The following is a 23,743-nucleotide window of genomic DNA, read 5'->3' on the forward strand; positions in this document are numbered from 1 at the left end:
AAACTTTGGGTAAGCAAAACAGCAAAAACCCAAACTATAAGATTTCAGATACCAGGATCTCAACCATATAGGTTTATAAAAATGTAGCATTCAGAAATTCCTCTCAAAAGCTGAGAGGCACAGCTGGATACTTCCCTTAGGCAGCTAGAATCTTTGCATCCTTACCTGTTGCTAGCTTCAGCAAGCAACCACTTGTGTCCAGCATAATCTTGATCTAACTAGAACAATCCTAGCTCTAAGAGATGAAGACACAGTTCTGGCTCTATGTCTCTGAGGTCCCCAACCCAAATTTAGCATCCTTTATTCTTCTAATCTCAGAAAGTATGTATTGCCTTTACAAGGACTTGACATTTTGGTGGCAAGCAGTTAAGATTCATCAGTTCCTTAGAATGTGCTGGTCACTATCTCGGCCTTGTATCAGTTTGTTGTATTTGTTCAGCTTGGATTTGAGAGGTTGAGAACAAGAGCAATGTATCTGTCTTTGTATAAATTGTCTGATATAAGTACTGCTTCATTTTTATTGATTAATTTTGTTTATGACTTTCCAGATAATGTTCTTCTGTACATACCTTTTATTTGTAGGAGAGCAAGAATAGATTATCTCTTTAAGTCCAGAAAAAACTGTTGAATGAAGAGTTAATGGACTAGGAGAAGAAATCTTATCAGCTATAAGTTGGTCAGTATGTGAAGTGTCTACTTTATGTAGGGAACTAAGAATAAAATAATGAAGGCACTTCCTGAACTAGTAGTAAGAGAGCTTCACAACTGGGTTATGAATGCTTATTGGTGGAGTAGTTGGACATAGATAATCAAAGCTTAAACATTTATACTGTGGCTTCGAAATGTGAGTATACTCCAGAGTCATCCCGTGATACTTAAAATAGAAATCTCCAGTCTCTCCCTCTGGATCTGGTATTCAATGGACCTGGGAAGGATAAAAAAATTTGTTTTCATAAAACTTGACTAAAAATGTAAGTAAGATTAGGATATTTTTCTACCTTGGCACTTTAGAAGTCTCTCTTTAAAATATTTTTATTGAGCTGGAGAGATGACTCAGAGCCCTGACTGCTCTTCCAGAGGTCCTGAGTTTGATTCCCAGCAACCACATGGTGGCTGACAAACTGTGAGCCATATAAACTCTATAATAAGATCTGGTGCCCTCTTCTGGCAGAACATAATAAATAAATAAATCTTTAAAAAATTATTTTTTTAGTGTTTGTGTATATATGAGTGGTTGCCCACAGAGGCCAGAAGAGGCATCAGAGTTTTAGAGTTGGAGACACAGGTACAGATAGTTGTGAGCTGTCTGTAATAGGTGCCAGGAATCAAACTTGGGACTTTTAGAAGAACAGCAAGTGTTCTTAGCCACTGAACCATCTCTCCAGCCCCATTTTAAGAGTTTGTTATGTGCTTTTTACAGGGAAATCATCTTGTACTAATTTCACATGGACCTGTTTGCATCATGTATTTTGTTCATGTGCCTAGTTTTTTAGTTTCCTTTGATTCTGTTACCCATGGATTCACACCCCATTTTATATGCTACTAAACTGTGATAAGGATTTTTTTCTACTGCTAACTTCTTAGCTGATATTTGATATTATATGAATAGATACCATTGAATCTGGACCTTCTTATAGTTGACTTTTTAACATATGCTTTTAGTTAAATGTTTTCAATACGATTTTTAATCATACCTGTATTTAGTTCTGATTTGTGAAGCATAGAATTACTAGGTCAGATGGTTGGACATCTGAGAAACTGCCCAACTGTTTCCGGAGTAGCCACTTCCACTTCCACCAGCAGTATAAAGAATCCAGCTTCATCATACCTCCCTAATCCTTTTTTCTTTCATGGGGAAGGAGCTTGCTTGAGGTTGAGGTGTGGTCTCTTCTACTGGACATTTGGCCTCAGCCCTGTGCCTAAAGATTTGATTATGGATTCTAGCCATTTTAATAGATGAGACATAGGATCACACTGGGTGTTTTTGATGCGCATCTCCTAATGAGTATTGGTGCTGAACATGCATCCTTGTACTCCTTGGACATCCATGTGTATACGTATACCCTCTTTGTGGATCTGCCCGAGTCTGTAATGTTCTGGATGGAAGTCAATTATCAGAACACTTACAAGTACTTCCTCCCATTCTGTGGGCTGCCATTGCAGTGTAAAGTTTTAAATTTTAATAAGGTCTCCCTTTTCTCTTTGACTAATAGTGCTCTTTGTGTAATTTTTGTTTAAGAAACCATTAACCACCCAGAGTCATGAAAACTGACTTCTGTATTTCCTTTAGAGTTTTAAGGTTTTAGCTTTGCATTTAGATCTTTGGTTCATTTTGAGCTAATTTTTGTGCCTGGTGTTAGGTCGTCATTCATCTTCATTCATCAGAACAGGGTTGTCCCAGCATCATTCACTCTTTCCCTTTGGATTACATGGACACCTTTGTTGAAAAACTGATTATATGTTAGGTTCTGGAGTCCTAGGTCTGTTTTACTGATTTTGGTTTGTTAAACATTTGTACTCATTTAAAAAAGTATCTCCAAAAGTGATTACTCTTCTGAGTTTTTCTTTTTATCTTTTAATAAGTCAATAGGCAATTGCAATTACAAAGTTACTTTTTTAAAAATACTGTATAGTATCTTAGGTAAAAATTTTTGAATTACATAAAATTTCAGGCACTGTGCAATTATTCTTAAATAATTAAAAATGTTCGTCCCATTTGCATTAGTGTTAAACACACTGAGGAAATACTGAAAACTGAAACCCAAGAACGGCAAAATTCCGAGAAGTGTGTGGTTGTGCTGAGAGAGGCTGTGTTCTCTCGAACTGCTGTGTTCTGAACACCAGACATCTACTTGTTGAAAACTACAAGAGAAGCTCTTCTTAAAATAAAAATGATTCTATCTACATTTACTACCTCTTAAAAACACGTTTTCTGCACACTTTTTCATTGCTACTTTATTTTGTGTTCTTGGCATGCAAAGAGAATACTTCCCGGAAAGGCATTAGTGTCTTTCCTACCGTCTTTCTGTTACATGTGCACGCTGCTAAACACAGAGTCCCTCGCCTGCTTGCACTGTGTGGAAATGCTTCTTTATATGTGCTAGGTCATGCTTTGCTCTTGTGTCACTCATGTGCAGCCACCAGGTTGTGGATATCAAGCTGATGATTTTTGTCATTTAGGAGTCTTTGTCTGAAGTAGAAGAGAAATACAAGAAAGCCATGGTGTCCAATGCACAGCTCGACAACGAGAAGAACAACCTGATCTACCAGGTGGATACCCTCAAGGACGTTATTGAAGAGCAGGAGGAGCAGATGGCAGAGTTTTACAGAGAAAATGAAGAGAAATCAAAGGTAGCTTGCACATCATATATACTATCACTTTCTTGGTCCTGAAAAATCAAAGTCTGCCATTTGAAGAAGATAGGGTTGGCGGGAAACTGCGAACCGAGTGCTCTGAGAAATTAGTCACTGCCCTAATAATTTTTTTCTGAAGGAAAACTTTTATCCTTTTTAAGTTGTTAAAAACTAGATTACAATTCAAGTAGCGTTGTTTGTTGTTTTGTTTTTTTGAGAAAAGGCTTCTCTGTGGTTTTGGTGCCTGTCCCAGAGCTAGCTCTTGTAGACCAGGCTGGCCTTGAACTCTCAGAGATCCCCCTGCCTCTGCCTCCCCCGGCTCCCAAGTAGTGTTGTTTTAGCTATGACAGTGATTTGGAGTTGCTGCTTTCTTTCCATCATAAGTGGAACGACACAGAGCTTAGTGAGATAGGTAGTTTTTTGTTTTTCTGTGAGCTTCTTGAGTTCATCAAGAGACTCCACTTCCAAAAAAGCAGTTCGTTTAGAAACAGCAGTTTACAGATGAGCCAGACACGGATAGGGGTTTTCCTAAGAAATTACATATAGTTGGAGAGTAAAAGCCACTGTCTAGTGCCAGATCTGCCCTGTTCAGCTGTAGCAAAGAAACTGGGGTGTGTTAAGAGTTTTTTGAACCTGGAAATTTTGAAGTGTTGGTGTCTAAGCATAGAATAAATGGATATTATTGCCAGAGATTAGTTACTGCTTTATTGCTAATACAGAAAAAAAGTAAGAAAACGTTTTAGGAAATATGTGTTGATTGAATTGTTGAAAATGGTCATCTGGATTGTGCATAGTAAGGGAGCCAGTTGTGTTGTGTTTGATGAACTTCCCTGGTGATGGTTTCCAGAGCAGGCTCGCTGACTGAACTGAGTGTACTGCTCAGGTGTGTACGTTAGTGACATAGCAGAGACTGCAGCTATGGGGACAGGAGATATATGGTAGTTTCCTCTCAGTTTTTCTGTGAACCCACAGCTACTCTCTAAAGGCCTATTTGAAAATGCCGCTAGGGTCTAGGTGTGTGAAAATAAGGTATCTTCCATGTTAGGTCAGTGATGGCCCACAAAGAGGATGTTTTGGAGACAATAACTGTGTTACTCTTTGGTATTCTATCCTAGAAAGCAGGTCAGAGGATTCTGAATCACCATGCATACTTGATGTGCCTCTTACAGTAGAATGCCATCTGCACAGATACACAGAGGGGCCAGCTTCTCTGATGTGCCTCCTGGCAGCAGATGCTGAGAGCTCTGTACTCAGCATGTTGAAGTTGTCACCAACCCTGTCTGGTGGGTGAAGTGGACCCAATTCTACAAATTGTGCTTGGACCTCCATGTTTGTTTGTTTTAATACACAAATAGTAAATGTATATTTTAAATTTAAAGATGTTTTTAGTTCTTGTTATTATCATAATAAATGCTATTTATTTCATTATTCATTTTCTTTAGGTTTTGGTTTTGTTCTTTGGAGACAGGGTCTCATGTACCTAGGCTAGCTTCAAACTTGCTAAGTAGCCAAAGACGATCTTGAGCTCCTGGGCCTCTTGCTGCCAGGTGCTAGGTTTCAGGGCCCCCCCCCCCCCCCCCAGCTTTAAACTTGTCTCTGTGTCTGTGTCGGCAGCAGAGCCCTGACTAGGAACGTGTGGAGCGTGTTCTCGGGACTGGGGCATAGCTCAGCTGACAGATGCCGGGTACCTGGTCCTTATGTAAAAGCCTGGTATGGCAGCACACATCTGAGTGTTCTGGGGAGTGACAGCTGAATGGATTCCTGCAGCCCACAGGCCAGCCAGCCCATGCAGTCCATGAGCCCCAAGTTCAGTAAGAGACTTGTCTCAACGATAGGGTGGGCACCAGCTGAGAAAGAATCTGACATTAACCCATGGTTCTCCCATACACATGCACATACGTGCGGGTACATCCGTTCATACATGTACATACCACAAACATACAAAAGTTTATTTTCTTAATACTTCTTTTAATAAGGAACTAGCTTAGTGACATCTAAACACATGTTATTACTCGGTGGTTAAGCATACTTGCTATTTTTCAAGGGAATGCAAATTTAGTTACCAGCACCATGAGATACCAGTACCATGAGGCAGCTCACAACCACTTGTAACTCTTCTGGCCTCTGTAGGTGCCGGTATGTGGCACACATGCATGCATGCATGCAAATATTCACACGTATACATAAAATAAAAATAAATCTTTAAAAATCTCTCTTGGTTTTGAGCATAGACGAAGTATGTGGAGACTCTAATGAGTCTTTCAGCTTTTCATTGCTACTTTTCCTCTTTCCTTGGAGGAATTCCTTTTATCTTCTATTTTTCTTAAAGATTTATTCCTTTATTTGTGTATGCATGCTTGGTGCTTGTGTAGGTCATAAGAAGGAATTGGATCCTCTGGAAGCAGAGTTAGAGATGGCTGTGAGTCACCATGTGTGTGCTGGGAACCAAACTCAGGCCTTCTGCAAGAGCAGCAAGTGCTCTTACCCGCTGAGTGATTGCTCCAGCCCTTGGAAATTCTTTTTAAGTTTAGTGATTCCTCTTTTCTTTTTATAAGCCAAGAAGACATATTAGCCAATTTTTATTAAAAAAGACATACAACATTTGAAATACATCTCAACACATGTATTTGTGGCCCTCCTTTCCTAGAAACTGGCAGCCCGCTTGTAAATGCTGCTGTGCTTGGAGCACACATATCTACACTCCTGTACACTCCTGTACATAGTGCTTATTCCATTGGGCAGACACTGCTCCACCAGCTCCCAGCTCATGGGCGTTCAAGTTGTTTGCAGTACTTGCTTTCCTGAAGTCATCCTGCAAAACAATATATTTGTATTTATAAGCTGCTTTGGTCTTTCTCTGGTTTTCCCGGTATATCTGTGATAGAGAGCCATGGTGGGTGGATCCACGGAGTCGTCTTTTGTAAGCCACAGGTGGTGACACTCAGACTGCTGTGTGTTCTCTCCCTTGAGAATATTTCATATTGGAGCTGTTCCCTTCTTGTTTCCAGGGCTTTCGCTTGGCTTTCCTTGTTGTTAGTTTTATTTTTGTTATTTTATTTGTCTTATTTTAGGAATTCTTCAAATGGAAAAATAGGAATAAATCTTTGTCTCTGAACATAAATTATAATTTCTTGTGTAGCTTGTCATTCCTGTTATTTCTTTGTGGTAGCTCTTGCTTTTCTAAAAATTTTAATTTTTATGTAATCTTTTCTACCACTTACCTTTTATTGTTTTGGATATTGGAATCATTTAAAATAGTCTCCTGTACAATACAGTTACTCATTTTTAAAAAGTACCTACATTTTGCTGTCCTTCTTTTGCTTTTCTTGCCTTCATCATACAGGATGGATATTTAAAGTTTAACCCTTTTCACCAAATGCAAACCATCCATCCAGGCATGACTCTGGAAGTCAGACTTGGCCCCTGTGTTCAATGACGTTTGTTCAGCTTTGTATCCCCTGACCTCTGTAACAATATCATTTGCTTAATAACAGGAGTTAGAAAGGCAGAAACATATGTGCAGTGTGTTGCAGCATAAAATGGATGAACTCAAAGAAGGCCTTCGGCAGAGAGACGAGCTCATTGAGGTATGTGCTTGAACTGTTGAAATATTTGCTTTTGAAAAACAGATGAGTTGGATAGGATAGTGGTGTGTTTGTAGGGAGACTATTACAGTGTTATAAAGCAATGGTTCTCAACTTTCCTAATGCTGCAATTCTTTAATACGGTTCCTCATGTTGTGGTGACCCCCAGCCATAAACTTACTTTATTACTACTTCATAACTGTAATTGGCTACTGTTATGAATCATAAAACAGCTGTGCTTTCTGATGGTCTTAAGCGACCCCTGTGAGAACTGAGTGACCCACAGGTTGAGAGCCACTGCTATAAGGATGGTCATGAGCAACCCCTGTGGAAGGGTGCTAACCGCCTCCAGAGGTCGAGAGCCGCTGCTATAAAGAGTTTATTTGTGTAAACATTTATCTCTCAAAAATTTTCCAACATAAAATATAAAGGCAAGCTTAACAAGTGAATGCTTACAGATTCTATAAAATCCCTCCTTTGCTAGCAGGATTTTTGGCAGTGTCTTTTATTCTTAAGCACGCTTGCCTGCAAATATCATAGGAAGTTAGAAAAGGAAGCATTATGACGTATATTCTTGGAGTCCTAGGGCATGGCTTACAATAGGACATGATTCTTGAGGAGTAAGAATTTTGATCTTTACTCAAGTTAATGCCTTTGAGGCAGCTGAAGCTGAAGAAGAGGTGAAGTTGTGAGATCTCAGCTCTCTGCAGCACACTAAGGCGGCATCGCAGTGCAGGAGGGTGACCCACCGCAGCTCAGCGTGTGTGCGCACCACCCCGCTGTGGCTGACTGTCTCAGTTTTTAAGAATTACATGGGAGAGGATAACTGTAAGGCTGGATGTCTGTAATTTATCATCAGGGTGCTACTTACAAAGTTGGAAAGCCTTGGTCTTTTTATGCTTACAATTTCTGTCCTTTGGACGTCAGTAGCTACTGATCATGCACGACTGAAAACTGAGTATCACACCCACTGCCTTTGGGTCTCCAGAATTAAGATGTGCACAGTCAGGTGGGAGTGCGAGTAGGAGGAGAGTGTTGCTAGTTGTTTATCAGAGACGATGGGAACACTAGGAACACGGTAAGATGTCAGGACAAGGGCTTGCTCTGCTTGTTTACCCGTGACAATGGGGAACACAGTAAGACGTTAGGACAAGCACTTGCTCTGGTTGCTTTCTGTTGATGTGATAATATCCATGGCTGGAAGCAACTTAGGTGGGGAACAAATTTATTTCACCATATCAGGTCACATTCCATCACTGAGGGAAGTCAGGGCAGGAACCTGAAGGCAGGACTGTTTGCTATTGCACACAGCAGTTTCTCCAGCTGGGGAAGTCACTCACAACCCAGAAAGTACACCAGAAACCGTGGAGGGTGCTGCATGCTAGCTGACTAGCTCACTGGCTGGCTGAAGCTTACCCTCTTGATAGAGCCCAGGACCATCTGCCCATCAATTAACAGTCTAGACAGTCCCTCCCAGACGAGCCTACTGACCTGACAAAGACCGACCTGAGACTTCCCCCAGTGGATTCTAGGCTGTGTCTGTGCTAACTAGGACAACATCACTACCCACCAGAAGACTTGTTTAAGAACTGCCAAATGGTGAAATCCTATTTTCTAAAAGCTCATGTTTCTATTATAGTTTATGATATTCTTGATATTTCAGTTTTTGCCAACAGGAAATCAGAATGATTAAGCAGAAGACATGTCTGTCCTTTTTTTAGTTCTCCTTTACCAAGTCTGTGGTAAAGGGTCATTTGTTCATACGCAAATGTAAGTTTCCTTTGGCAAATATAAGTGGTTCCATGCTTGGGTAGAAAGGCAATTATCACAGGATGAATACACAGGAGTGCTGTGTATATGCAGGAACACAGGCTGGCCGGCTGCCTCAGAGCTGCTGTTGGAACAGTTAGCTTTCTCTAGTACCTTTGACATTTGCCCCACCCCCTTTTCTTGTGCTGGAGATGGAACCCAGGGCCGGTGCACACTCAGCACACTCTAAGCTGTGTCCTGCTGTCCTCTCTTGCTTACTACTGGGCAAGCCAGTGAGACACTGGGTGCCATCTTTCCCTGCTCTGTTATCATGGACTCCCCCCCCCCCCAATTTAAAATTCATCTGCCTCCTTTCCATTCTGCTTTCCTTCTAATACCCTTACTTTTTTTCTGCTTTTGTTATCTCCCTCCCTCCTTCTTCAGGAGAATCAGCGCCTTCAGCAGAAAGTAGACACCGTGACAAAAGAGGTGTTTGACCTCCAAGAGACCCTGCTTTGGAAAGATAAAATAATTGGGGTATGAGAGGAGGTGGGGCTTTGGAGAAGTTCATTCCTGAGGAATAGACCAAGAAAATTTAGGCAATGTGAATAAACAGAAGACAGAGACTTCTCTAGGAAGCCCTGGTAGTGTGCCTAGAGAGAACTGCTCTTTCCAGACTCCATGCTTGTGGTGCTCATAATAGAAACCTTTAAAAGAAGTGTTCTTTAATGCCCCAAGGATTCTTATCCCAGAGCAACCACAGGCATCTAATTCAAGTTCTGTGGGTAGCTGGCTATGTTTACGTTGCAGAAGTATGGATTAAAAAAGAAGCTGGAGGTGGAGATGGGGAAAATGTTATCTTGTAAATTGTTGGTGAATGAAGTAGGAGGAGATTACAAATTAGTTCAGTTATAGAAACAGATAGGAATGTAAGATGCAGGGCTGCCAAACTGTGACACCATCTCTCATTCCAACCCAGCACTTCCCAGCATGGGGCCTGGTAAGGCAAACAAACGCCTCCACTGCTGCTTTGTTTAGTGCTGAAGACACACGCCAGCCAGGCTGGGGGGCAGCAAAACTAGTCATATCCCTAGTTCCATAGGGCAGAAATTTAAAGAACAAAAGGAACTTTTAGATAATTTTCTGAAGCTTAAGTTCCCAAATTTCCAAACTTCCATCAAAAACTAGAAAACTTCCCAGGGACATTACAGTTGTGAATTACTTAATTTATATACATTTTTACTTGAGAAATTGAAGTGATATAGGGGAGTGGGTGCACAGAGTAGGCAGCTTGTTGAGGAAAAGTTTGAAATGTACATACTGTCTGGGATGTTGGTCTCATGAGTCAGGAGACCTGGGGCTTCTCATTTGTCTGTCTTTCTTAGCATTTTAAACTGGTTATCCTGGACTAGCTGACTAGCTAGAGTAAAACTACACACCCCATAAAATAGCTTATTAAAACAGATCTTGGTTTTCTTACTAAAAAGACATGCCAGTGTTGGTTGTAGAAGCACATGTCTTTGATCCCTGAACTTGGAGGAAGAGGCAGGTAGGTGGCTCTCATGAGTTCTAGGCCAGCCAGGATTATACAGTGTGACCTGTCTCAAAAAGATAATTATAAATGTACATGTTGATGGCTAAGATATAAATTACTTGGCTTTTAACTGTCTTGAGGATTTATTGAATTTTTTTGTAAGATCTATTTAACTTAAGAGTAAACTTTTACAAACTGCCGAGATAGCTCAGTGGGTAGAGGGCCTGCCTTGCGAGCATGATGCATTGACTTGGATGCAGAACCCTCCTAAAGGTGGGAGGAGAGAAGAGACTTCACAAGTGGTCCTCTATCTTGATTGTGTGTGTGTCGACTCATACATCATATACATAATAATAAATACTTTTTAAAAATAAATATGTTAATTTTGAGAAAAGTTAAGATTCACGTGCAAGTGTAAGAAATGGTAGCAAGATATCCCCATGTGCCCTTTGCTCAAAATGTCATATCTTGCAAAGGTGTAGGACGGTATTACAGCCAAGGACGTGTCTGTGGTACAGTAAGGATAAAGGTACTTCCATTTCTCCTTTTTATAGATACCCCTTCTTCAGCTGGCCTCCAGCCCTCAGAGCCACTCTGTAATTTTGCCATTTTAAAAATTTTGTAGCTGGGTGGTGGCAGTGCACATCTTTAGCCCAGTATTTGGGAGGCAGAGGCAGGTGGATCTTTGAGTTTGAGGCCAGCCTGGTCTGCAGAGAGAGTTCCAGGACAGCCAGGGCTACACAGAGAACTCTGGAAAAACAAAAACAAAACAACAACAACAACAACAACAAAAAAAACAAATAAGCAAAAGAATGTTGTATAGATATAAACCTACAGTGTATAGTTTTGGATTTAGTTTTTTTCCATTAAGCATTACTCAAAAAATTTATCTGTATGTAACAGTAGTTTATCCTTCCCTTAGCTTTTCTTTGTGCTTATTACAAATAATAATTTATAATAATCTTTACAGTTAGACAGTTCAGTGGAGTTAAAGTCACCCATGTTGCTGTGCACTGTTTTCATCCTCTCCAGCTAATGTACCCACTGCACAGTGCCATCCACATCACCCCTGCCAACCACTGTTCCACTCGGCTCCAGGTTATTACTGTAGGTTCCTCAATGAGGTGGACTCATAGCACTTCATGGCTGCTCTGTTACAGCAGCACAATATCCTGAGCTTTATTATCAGCATTGAAGTATGTGTCAGGATGAATGAATCTGTGTATGAGTGTGTGTGTGTGTGTGTGTGTGTGTGTGAGAGAGAGAGAGAGAGAGGAGAGAGTGTGAGTTCAGGATGATCCTCCCATTTCCTCCTGAGTTTTGGGGTTCCAAGCATTCCTCACCCACACTTAGCAAATGTCCTTACTTTTCGAAGCTAAATGGACATGTGTATCCCATTTCTTTATGGACACCTGGATGCATGTGTCCACCCTGCCTGTTGTGAGCAGGCTGCTGTGGATGTGCTGAGCAGCTCTCTCAATGCTGCTCTGACTGAAGGTATCGGGTGTCCAACCAGAAGTGGAATTGCTAAGTCATTTAGTAACTTGGGTGGTTTTGAGGACTAGCCTGTTCTGTATCCATAGCAACACTGCCCTTACACATTCCCCTCAGCGATGAGCAAAGGATGGCATTTCTCCACTTCCTCACCAACACCTGTTACTTCTCCTGGCTGGCGTTCTCGTGTCATTTGTTTTTGCTTCTCCCAGTCTGAGGAACAGAACCTGATAGGCAGATGCTCTACTGCTGAGCTACATCTCTAGACATGGATTGTTTTGTTTTGTTTTGAGACAGAGTGTGTGTAGAGCAAGCTGAATCCAGCATCCCTGGCTTCCCATTTACTTCTGAAGGGGTTGCTTCCGGCACCTAATTCGTCACTCAGCTCCAGCTTCATTTTCAAGAATAATAACTAATAACTTAAGAAACAAGCCCTAGGCTGAAACTGAGTTTTCTTCACTTTCCCTTGGTGACGTCAGTTCCCTTATCGCTGGCTTCTTGCAGTTCTCTCTAGGTACTCAGCATAGAGCAGGCAGTGGATAGAAAAGGGCCTGGGCTCTGGCCAGCTCAGCCTCAGTGAATCCCATTCTCAGTAACCGCAGTTATTTCACCCGTGGCCTAGGTTGGAATCCTCTGCTCTTTAAATTCTGCTGCAGAGGCGATTGCTGCCTGCGGCACAGGGCGGTGGTCAAGCGGTCAGGCTACAGAGGACTTCAGAACTAGAACAAATGTGTTTGACCCAATTATAAAGTATTTCAGTAGCTTTCAAGCTTTGTGGTAAAATATACAAATATACAGGATATGTTTTATTTTTATATCTGTAATTATGAAATTTTAAGATCTAAAAGTAAAACAAGAATCCAGTACTATAATTGTGAAAGGAGGAACAAAAGCCATGTACTGGTGTTTGCTAGAATTCTTAACTTGATATTGGTCTATTCCTGAGAGGTCTTTTTGTATTTAGTGGGATTATTGACACAGTATATAATAAAAGTGGCCACCTCCTCAGCTTAATGTCGTGATTACAGCACAACTGCATGCCACGCTCTGTAACACACATCTAACCTGTGCCCGTAACACACATCTAACCCATATGGTTCAGGTGACATAGGGAATGTTCCTGTGCTTGTTCTAATGTTGCATCGCTTGTTAAGTTGGTTAACACTAGCCACAGATATTAAAAGCTTCAGAATCTGGACTCTCAAGTCACTTTCCAGGTACTTGGAGATACATTCGATGTATGAATTTTCATCACTTATGGAAAGGAAGTTAGGTTTAAACATTGCATTGTAAAAAATGAGCAGAGGGCTTGCCTAAGCAATATGTCCCCCGCATTATGTGGGATGACCGTGAAGGACCAGAACGCAGCCTGTATGCAAGGGCTTTAGAGCCAGAGGGAAGCGAACCCATCTTCTCCCTCGGTGCTTACTGTAACTTTAGACGGGGAGCCAGGAAGAGCACCACAGGGTGGAAGGGTGCCTCGCCACCACACCAGTGTGTGCTGTTGCAGTCTGTTCTTACTTGTTCCCAGTTTTGTCACAGAGTAGGATTTAATGGTTTTTATAAAAGTTACTCAGTCAGTGCCAGGCCTGTTGACACATGCCTGTAATCCCACTGTAGGTGGGCACTGCAGGACGGGAGTTCATAGTCAACCTTAACTACATAGCAAGTTGAAGGCCAGCCTAGGCAATATGAGACCCTCTGTTCAGCAACATGGATAACCACTAAACACTTTTCTAGCCATTAGTTACTAAACAGTTGACCTATCTCTTGACCTGGTGATGAAAAAGTTACAACTTAACTTATTGGGCTAATGCTGGAGGAAACATTAAATGCAGGAGAAAAAATAACGGAAGGTTCTGGTAAAACCAGCACTGCCACCAGGTTACTGTGCACCTGCTTTCCATCTTGGTGTTTGAGCGTGATGTCAGATTCACCCTTGGTGACCAAAATAGGTCCCTCCTCTGCCTGTGCTGCTTTCCTGAAGGCTCTGATGCAGGACATAAGGAGACATGCCTTTCCCAGACCCTCAGGGTAACTTGCCAGTGTGAGCAGTGCTCCAGGCCCAGTGGGAGGTTTCCTGTTGTCAGACGGGTGGATTCTCGTGTGTTAAGTCCCCAAAGCTAGATTTGAACCCCTAACCCGTTACCCAGCTTGGCTAGTGTTCATTCTGTGTTTATTTGGCTTTCTCATTTTATCAATATTAACTAATTTTTATCAGAAAACCAATTAACATAGCGAGTTGGGAGAATCCCTTTGGAGATGAGCTGACTTGGGTCAGTTGGTAGCAGAGAACCTTGTCAACACTGGAGAACAACCAAACAGCCAGTATTTAAATAACTTATCCAGACTTTCTCTTCTTCCCAAACTGTCTTTATTTTTTTTAAAATCAAGCATATTCTTAACTACTTTGTTAAAGATGAAACAGATGTGTTGGGTTATTTTGTTGTTCACCAAATGAAAATGAACTGAGGAAGACAGGCAGGAACTTTTTGTCTTTAAAAATGTTCTTCTTGTAATGAGCACGTCTGGCCAAGTTCATGCATGAGCTCTTCTTCTGTTTAAACCCACGTGCAGCTGTGCAGTCTTCTCCCCTGCCTGGCCGCGGTTTCCACACTCTGACTCTGCGTGTAGGCCTCACCTGCCGTTGGATTAGTCACCTTTCTCTTGCTCTTTTTCTGTGCTGTTCTTTCCCTGCCACCCTGCCCAAAACCAGGCCCTAGAGAAACAGAAAGAGTACATTACCTGCCTCAGGAGAGAGCGAGATGTGCTCAGAGAGGAGCTGCCTGACCTGCAGGAGACAGTGCCCACAGCAGAGGTATGTCAGCCTGGGCCTTCTTCCCCTGCTCTGCCTTCTTTCTCTCCTGGCCACAAACAACAGCCTTGACATGCTGGCGGACTGAGCTGTTTCCTCCACAGAGGTATACCATAAAGCTAATTCTAACTAGTTTCTACACACGGCAAACAAACATTGTCAACAAACATTGTCGCAGAGATGCCTCAACAGAACTTAGAGTTTCTGTGTGGGTTACTGCTTGTAACTAAGTTTTTTCTTTTCCACAGAAACATGGCTTAGTTATAATCCCAGACAGCACTCCCAATGGTGATGTCAATCATGAACCTGTGGTTGGAGCCATTACTGCGGTGTCTCAGGAAGCAGCTCAGGTCTTGGAGTCAGCAGGAGAAGGGCCACTAGGTGAGAGACTGCCTGCTGTTTAGTTTTGGATTAATGTTGGGCTTCTAGCCGAGGGTGGGGGTGGGGAGCAGTATATGGGCTATTCAGACAAGAATCTTGATCTTGGGAACAGAAATGGAGTCACCCCGTGGGTTAGCACTGGTGGAAGCACTGCAGGTGTACATACACATCGCCTTCCACTTGCAACAGACTTGGTCCAGAGTCCAGCATGCCCATCCCAGGGGAGCTCAGGCCTGGTGGGGACTTGCTAGCCTGTGGGTAGCTTCTTCCTGGGCCACCTGGATTTAGATCCTAACTTTATCCCAGGGCTCTTTGCCACCTCTTTCTTTCTTTCTTTCTTTCTTTCTTTCTTTCTTTCTTTCTTTCTTTCTTTTTCTTTCTTTCTTTCTTGATTTATTTATTATGCATATAGTATTCTGCCTGAATGTCTGCCTGCACATCAGAAGAGGGCATCAGATCTCATTACAGATGGTTGTGAGCCACCATGTAGTTGCTGGGAATTGAAATCAGGACCTTTGGAAGAACAGGCAGTGCTCTTAACCTCGGAGCCATCTCTCCAGCGGCGAGAAATGGATGATAAAGAAGGCACATACTGAAGTGTGACTTCCAGGGCAGGGCTCCCAGGCCTGTTAAAAGTGACCCTTAGAGAACCTAACAACAAACTCCAGAAAGCCACAAAGGGGCCCAGCCATTACCCCTGTTCTGATTCTGCAGTGTGAGAGCTCATGGCAGACAGAACGTACATGGGAGGTTTTATTGAGAATAAGGGAATGGAAAAGCCGGGAGGGAAGGGAAGACACTTGCCTCTGGGAAGACCAGCAGAAGAGAAGAGAGAGACAGATAGAGAGGAGGGGAGGGGAGGAAGGAAGAAAAAGAAAGAAGTAGGCAGAGTTTCACCTTTTAAAGGGACAGAGTGCTGCCTGCCCTGAATAAGGCCTAACCCTCTGTCGGGTCCTCGAGGGATGGGCCTGGGTGTGCCTGGATGCTAACAGCCCCACAACAAATTTTGTGCTAGGGGAAGAAAAAAATAGCACAGATAGCTATTGTGCCATCTGTTTACATTAATTTTTAATTTTATTTTTTTCTCTTTGGTGTGTGTGTGTGTGTGTGTGTGTGTGTGGTTAAGGGAGTATGAGGCGCTATAAGAACAGCACAGGTTAAAATATGTTAAAGTTAGTAGGCAGGTTGTCTCATGTAGAATTCTAGAAACACAATTAATTGTTGAGCACTTTGACAGAGGACCAGGTGAGCAAGAGGATCAGGTGAGCTGGAGGGGAGATCTTGTAGGCATGCTACCTTTGGCGTTCGACATGATGTTATTTACAAACCCCACACTCAAAAACCATACAATTGAGTTACAAAAAAAAAAAAAAAAAAAAAAAGAAAGAAAACAAAAATCTTTTAAGTAAGTTTACCATTTTGTTGGTTCCCATCCATAACTGTTCATAACCTGACAGTGTATAGAACTGAAGATAGCAATGGGAAGCTCTGGGGCTCCTCTACCTTTTGGGGGGCTAAGGGAACTGAAACTGACATGGCTGACCCTCATTGGCCAACTGTGACCTGCTGCTTTAGCTGGACTTGTGGTATCTCCTCAGCTTAGGCAGCCTGTTCCCGCCTAAGCAGCAGCAGCCCTGTGTCTCTGCCCCAGGCTGGAGTCCAGGTTCCTTATTCCTGGCTTACTTGTGTTCATCACTAAGTTAGCCACAGGCTTAAACAATAGTTTAAACCCACACCAGGTTTTCTGATCCACTCGGCTCTCAGTTTACTGCTAGTTTTAGGGCGCCCCACTCACCTGCCCCCACATGACATCAGCCTCCACAGCCCACTGCTACCAGCACATGCAGCGCGGCCCCCACCCCCCCATATTCCGCCCTTCAAGGCTGAGAGCCTCTGAAGATAACTGGAAAAGCTTAGACATTTTTTGCAACAACAGCAAAGGACCCCACATTGTTTCTAGGCAGAAAGTCGCTGCTCTGGGAGCAGATGCTGTATCTGGTGTCACATCTGTCATGGACTGGAAGTACAGTTAGGAGGATAAAGGATTCCTTTGATTGCAATTAAAGCCTTTGCCTCTTTTCATGTTCACAATGTAAACAATGTAATTTAGGAGATGTTGGCTATTTGTGAGTCCAGTTTACAGCTTCCCCCCTTGTTCCAGATGTGAGGCTACGGAAACTTGCTGGCGAAAAGGAGGAGCTCCTGTCACAGGTAAGCTGTCTGCTCATCCGGAACCACTGATTCATCTAAGATAGGCAGTAAAATGCTAATAAACGAATGTTCATTAGAAATTCAAAATATTGCTGGGTGTGGTGGCGCACGCCTTTAATCCCAGCACTCAGGAGGCAAGAAGCAGATGGATCTCTGTGAGTTTGAAGCTAGCCTAGTCTACATAGTGAGTTCCAGGACAGCCTGAGCAATATAAGATTTGAAAAAAAAAAAAAAATATTTCTTAACTTTAGTACTGAAGGGACATTTAAAGGAAGAAATGTAGAGGATGCACACAAAGCTTGCTGCTCAGCCCTTCCACTCTCACCCTGACATCTGCCCTTAGTGTGGATCACGCTGACTTGAAGCTGCTGTTCTATTGGCATTCCTCTGTGGAAGACAGACCTCTGCCACACATGCGCTTACTTCCTGGTCCTGTAGCCTCTTAATGGCCAGTCTGTTTATTAAAATACAAATAAAATACCACTACAGGGTACAGAGAGAATGAACGGGGTGCTCAGCAGTCATGGGTACTGTATGTGAAGCTAAATAATCTAGGGAGTATGGCTATCTAATGTTGAAATGTTATTATATGTTAAATGAAGGCCAAGAGCAAAAAGAGGTAGACGGCAGGATCCTTGAAGGGGAGGTGTTCCAGAAACTGGGGTGCATTGTGGCAGCATGTCCTACTCTAGACGTGTACTAAAATGGCCGAGATAGGGGTTAGTTTGGGGAGTGCAAGTCAGGAGCTAACACGACAGAGGCACAGTACACTAGAGAGTATATGAGGTAGTTAGAGATGAGCCTCAACAGGTGAGAATGGGGACTTCTAGGGAGTATGAGTGCAGGATGGACCAGCAACAGCAAGGAAAGTCGGAGAGCACTGTTCCATTTCTTGACTGAGGTAGGAGCCTGGGAAGACAAAAGCAGCAGTGTGCAGTGGGGCTGCAGGAACTGCAGGGAGCAGCAGTGTGCAGTGGGGATGCAGGGAGCAGCAGTGCACAGTGGGGCTACATGAACTGCAGGCTCTGTGAAAGTCCTGAGGTTAAAAAGTGTACCTAGATAAGGTTGCTGCAGGAGCATCAGCTGATGGCAGGCTGATGCTTCCAGAGGCATTGGGGAAGTTTGTGTGTATGGAAGGTAAAGTTAGGCATGGTGCAGGACCTTTGGGTAAAAGTGCTAAAGAAGAGGGATGCCCCTTTTGGGGTATGATAGGAATGATGGGATGATAACCAAATTCTCCCAAGACAAACCCATGTGTGCAGAAGGCAGAGGTGCTTGGGAAGTGTGCATTCATTGAGTCTGAAATCAGCCTTGCCTGGCCCACTAGACGGTGACAAAGCTAGTGCTCAGCTTCCTTCTAGTCCCTGGCAGCAGAGCTAAGGGCATGGGAGAGCCAGCCACTTGTGCTTCCAATTAATTTGAATAGTTAGAGTTCTCTTAAGTATTCAACTTATCTCTAAAAAACTAGACAAAAGTCCTATCTACCCATGAAAAATATGTATTGTTGTATAGATATACACAAGTAATGAAGAGTAGAAGTCTTTATTATTATACCTGGCTTCTGAGGCGCATTCCTTCCTGTTTATATCAGTTTCTATTGAATGCCTAGAGCCATTTTTTCTCATAGAAAATAAAACTGTGTGATTTGTATGACTTGCTAATAATAATACGGACCTGCTTTGTTGTGTGTTATGGCCACTGGACCAGTTACCTCCATTACTTAAAGAGAATTGGTGTTGGGAACTGGTCAAAGTTGCTACAGCACTTGCTGCGCAAACGTGTCCTAAATGTGAATTCCCAGTAGTAGGCACTGCAGGAAGTCTCTGTAATCCCAGCATTGGAAAGGTAGACATAGGAGGTTCACTGGAGCTTACTGGTTAGCCATGCAGGCCAAACTTAATCAGTTTGGCTTCAGACTTGGTGAGATCCATATCTCAAAAATAACATGAAGAACAACTGAGGAAAGGATCTGATGTAGACCCCTGACCTCCATATATTCATGGACACATAAAAGTTAAAGACACTTATCCTCCATCCAGGCCTGGTGACACAGGTCCTGCAATCACAACTACTTGGGAGGCTGAGGAAGGAGACTCACAAGCTCAAGGTCTGTCTGGGCTAGAGTGAGTGCAAGGCCAGCCTGGGCAGCTTAGTGAGGACCTATTTCAAAGTAGAGGAGGGATACGGCTAAACTCTGTGCTAGTGTTTGCTTAGCATGCTGGAGTCCTTGGGCTTCACCCCAGTATCACCAAAGAAAGAGACAGAGATTGAGACGGACACTGACCTCACTGGTGACTTCTACCTCCATCTCAGGTTAGAAGATTGAAGCTGCAGATAGAGGAAGAACGGCAGAAGTCTTCAAGGAATGACGGCACATCTGGGGACCTGGCGGGACTGCAGAATGGCTCAGATTTGCAGTTCATCGAGATGCAGAGTAGGTACCAGGGTACAGGACAGTCTGAACTGGTATGCAGCATGTATTCCTGGAATAAGTTGGATGTGGGCTATTGGAGTCCAGGAAGAGTGGTCCTGGCCACTTAAGAGCTAAACAGGGATCTACTCACCTGTGAGTCCCAGGGATGGCATGGGCCAGTCGCTGCTTGCTGCTCCTGTGTGAACCCCTCTTCCATTTAAGCTTTTCTTTGAAATTCATTTTGGAAAATTGAAGATTTGAGGCCAGCTCATTAATATTGAGTTTCTGAAGTTTCCTAGTTTTTAACAAAGATTCACCTTTATATGAAATTGAAACCTAGGCTACAAAATAGTCTGTTTACACAGATTATGTTTCCTTTACCTTTCTACTCTTCATCCCGTGTTGTTGGTTTGTTTGGGACAGGGTGTTTCTACATAGTCCTGGCTGGCCTGAACTCACTCTGTAGACCAGGCTTGCCTAGAACTCACAGAGATCCACATGCCTCTGCCTCTCAAGTGCTGGTATTAAAGGTGTGTGCCACCATGCTTGGCTATGTGCTTGTATTCACCCTAAATCCCACAGTAGAGTTGTCCTAACATCTGTTCGTATTACACTTTCCCTGTTGGTAGTGGTGTGTAACTTACAATAAGGAGCTTTTATTTTAGTTTGTAATTTGTAGGGGTTTTACTGGTAATGCACTTCAAAATCTTGGCTATTTGTGATCTTTTCATATTGACAGTTGGGCTTAGGCTGAATGGAGGGACTTGGGGGTTGAAGCGTATTGGTAATAACTTGTGTGGACCTCAGGTCCCCCATATTCCTTGATGAATAGTTTGTTCTAGAACATCTCGTTGGTGTGGTGGGACAGAAAGGTGACAGAATGTGGGGAGGCTAGTTAGTATGGTGAGCTTGACCAGTATAGTGTTGCCAGGAGTCCCAGAGGGCACACGTAGGTTCTGAAAGATTGCAAAGGCAGCGAATTTGAAAGGAACCAAGTTGAGGAGGAACAGGCTAACTTTTTGTGATTTCTTCCTAGAACCTAGCCTCTAATGATTTGTAGCTATACCCATAACATCACTGTGCAATTGAAAAGCATTTGTCTAGCTAGGCGATGATGGCACACGCCTTTAATCCCAGCACTTGGGAGGCAGAGGCAGGTGGATCTCTGTGAATTCGAGACCAGCCTTGTCTACAAGAGCTAGTTCCAGGACAGGCTCCAAAGCTACAGAGAAACCCTGTCTCAAAAAACTAAAAAACAAAAAAGGAAAAAAAAAAGCATTTGTCTCAGCTTTATTGAAGCATACACTGCAAAGCATTTGGCCAGGTCCATAGATTTTAGGATACTAAAGCAGGACCTCTCTTTACATACACAAACAGTATTACAGAGCATAGTTGTTAAGAGAATGCAAATAAAATGATCAAGGGAAGAAGTTACAGTTCTCTAGAGTCATGGAAATGAGTGCATCTTACTGGGACTGGTGAAGAGCTGAATCAGCGTGTGAGAGAGCAGAAACACTGCCTGGGAGCTGGAAGGTACAGGGCTGGGTTCAGAGATGCAGGGGGCCCAGAAGCTGCAGGGGTCCATTGCCACCCTGTGAGCTTCCTTTCTCAACACTCTGTTCACATGCATCTAGAGCAGACCCGCTGTGACCCTTTAATACACTTCCTCATGTTATGGCTATTTCATCACTGTAATTTTGCTACTGCTGTGAATCATAATATAAGTATCTGATATGTGACCTCAAAAGAGGTTGCAGTCCACGGGTTAAGAACCCACTAATGTAGAGGGAAAGAAGAACTTTGCTTCTGACTCTTGGTCTCAGGAACACTGCTGAGCAGAGGTGCAGGAGCTTCTTGCAGTACAGAGTCTAGAACCTGAACTGCATGTCCTCTGTATGCTACTTCACAGCGTTATCTCTGGAGATGAGTGTAATTCATTATTATCTTCTGTTTTAGGAGATGCCAATAGACAAATTAGTGAATACAAATTCAAGCTTTCCAAAGCAGAACAGGACATAACCACCTTGGAACAAAGTGTAAGTACTTCTGTGAGGTGCCACATGATTCAGATGCCATTAAATACTATCTAATGTCTCAACCTCTTGCATCAAAGTGGCTAGACCTTTGGATTTCTGTGGGTGGCCCTGGCGGCTTGGTCTCTTCAAAAGCTCTGCATTACAGTTGGCGTAATTCAGCTTTGTTTCTGCTCTAAAGACAGGACTAGGCCATCAGGATGGCACAGCAGAGTTTGATCCCCAGGACCCACATGGCAGTGGACAACAGTTTCCCACATGTTGTTTTCTTATCTTGTCCTAGTTAGGATTTCTATTGCTGTGCTGAAACACCAAGACCAAAAAAACTTGGGAAGGGAAGGGTTTATTTTCTCACATTTCCATATAACAGGTCATCATCAAAGCAGTGAGGGAAGGAACTCAGACAGGGCAGAAAACCAGAGGCAGAGGCCATGAGGAGTGCTGCTTACTGGCTTGTTCTTCATGGTTTGTTTAGCCTGCTTTCTTATAGAAACCAGGACCAATTGCCCAGGGATGGAATCACCCACAATGGGCTGGACCCCTCCCAATCAATCACTAATTAAGAAAAATGCCCAGCTGGTCACTGGTGGTAAACACCTTTTAATTCCAGCAGCCAGGAGTCGGAGGCAGGTAGATTTCTGAGGACAGCCTGGTCTACAGAGTAAGTTCCAGGACAGCCAGGACTATACAGAGAAACCCTGTCTTGATCAAAAAAAAAAAAGAGAGAGAGAGAGAAAGAGAGAAAGAGAGAGAGAGAGAGAGACCGGGGGAGGGAGAGAGAGAGAGAGAGAGAGAGAGAGAGAGAGAGAGAGAGAGAGAGAGAGAGAGAAAGGAAATGCCCTATAGTAGGCTTGCCTACAGCTGGATCTTACCGACATTTTCTCAGTTGAGGCTCCCTCTTCTCAGATGACTTTAGCTTGTATCAATTTTGTTTGCTGAGGTTTCTGTCCTGCCCAGTTCCTGCAATCGTTAAGTCCCAAAGAAATCACACAGAGGTCTATATTAGTTATAAACTGATTGGGCTAGTAGCTCAGACTTCTTATTAAGTCTTACAAAATTTTATTAGTCCATTATTCTTGTCTGTGTTAGCCATGTGGCTCGGTACCCTATTCAGTGAGCAGTCACATCTTGCTGCTTCTGTGGCTGCAACTGTGGAAATGAGCCTTCCTCTTCCCAGAATTCTCCTGTTCTTGTTGCCCCACCTATACTTCCTGCCTGGCTACTGACCAATTAGCATTTATTTAAAATATAAGTGACAAGATACAGACCATTGTCCCACAGCACTTCCCCCCTTTTAAAAAAACAAAATAAGAACTCAGACATCTGAGCTATCTGTTTCTACCGGAGATTTCTCAGGTGGTCTTCCTTGATCAAACCTGATTTTTCTTAATTCAGAATGAATCCTCAGCCTCAGGGTACAGACCATTGTCCCACAGCACAATTTGACATAAAACAAACACAGACCTCTATGTGCACACAGTAAATAAACAGGTATAATTTTTTAAAAAACTACTTTGCAGCTGTCTTTTTTTTTAATGCTATTTCTAGAGAATTTAAGAACAGGGCCTCTTTAGAAAAATATTCCTTCATCTACATTTCAAAAGCCTATAGACTTAAAATGGGAAATTGGCCTTCTAGTGACTGACTGCAACTGTACTTCTCCTGGGACCCTTGGCTCCCCAGTGGCTCTGAGTTTCCTCTTGGATGGCGAGCAGTGGCAAACCCTAGTGGCCTGTGTGCTCCTATTCACAGGTCAGCCGGCTTGAGGGCCAGGTGCTGCGCTACAGAACTGCCGCTGAGAATGCAGAGAAAATCGAAGATGAGCTGAAAGCAGAAAAGAGGAAGCTGCAGCGAGAGGTACTGTGTTGGCATGCGTGTTCCTGAGAGAAGTGCTGAGGGAAATTCACAATGGATGTCAGTCAAGTGTGGTGATGCACGCCTTTAATCCCAGCACTTGGGATGCGGAGGCAGGCGGATCTCTGTTAGTTTGAGGGCAGCCTGCTACATAGTGAGGTCTAGGCTAGCCATGGATGCATAATGCGACTCTATGTCAAATAACCAAAACCCAAAAGACCTGGTGACGAAACCTAGAGCTGCTTGATCTTCACACGAGCTTTGGACCTGCACAGTGGCTGCCATTGACTTTTTTTGGTAAGGCAAGAAAAAAATAATGTA

The 23,743-nt window shown here is 43.1% G+C and overlaps 1 protein-coding gene across 5 annotated transcripts in view; it reads left to right on the forward strand.

Moving 5' to 3' along the window:
- Positions 1 to 23,743, forward strand: part of Lrrfip2 (LRR binding FLII interacting protein 2) — a 103,113-nt gene that overhangs the window by 77,772 nt on the left and 1,598 nt on the right. For 4 of the 5 annotated variants that reach the window (XM_050139224.1, XM_050139222.1, XM_050139225.1 and 1 more), the window contains 7 exons: positions 3,181 to 3,351; positions 6,849 to 6,941; positions 14,779 to 14,911; positions 17,073 to 17,122; positions 19,436 to 19,556; positions 21,492 to 21,571; positions 23,321 to 23,425. In XM_050139224.1, the coding sequence (XP_049995181.1) occupies positions 3,181 to 3,351; positions 6,849 to 6,941; positions 14,779 to 14,911; positions 17,073 to 17,122; positions 19,436 to 19,556; positions 21,492 to 21,571; positions 23,321 to 23,425 (753 nt within the window). Of the gene's footprint in view, positions 1 to 3,180; positions 3,352 to 6,848; positions 6,942 to 9,131; positions 9,225 to 14,431; positions 14,534 to 14,778; positions 14,912 to 17,072; positions 17,123 to 19,435; positions 19,557 to 21,491; positions 21,572 to 23,320; positions 23,426 to 23,743 lie in introns of all 5 variants that reach the window. The other variant, XM_050139226.1, reaches the window with a different exon arrangement.

Source organism: Alexandromys fortis, unplaced genomic scaffold, assembly GCF_014885135.2.
Source record: "Alexandromys fortis isolate MF-2015 unplaced genomic scaffold, M_Fortis_MF-2015_v1.1 scaffold_36, whole genome shotgun sequence".
NCBI classification, from domain to species: Eukaryota; Metazoa; Chordata; class Mammalia; order Rodentia; family Cricetidae; genus Alexandromys; species Alexandromys fortis.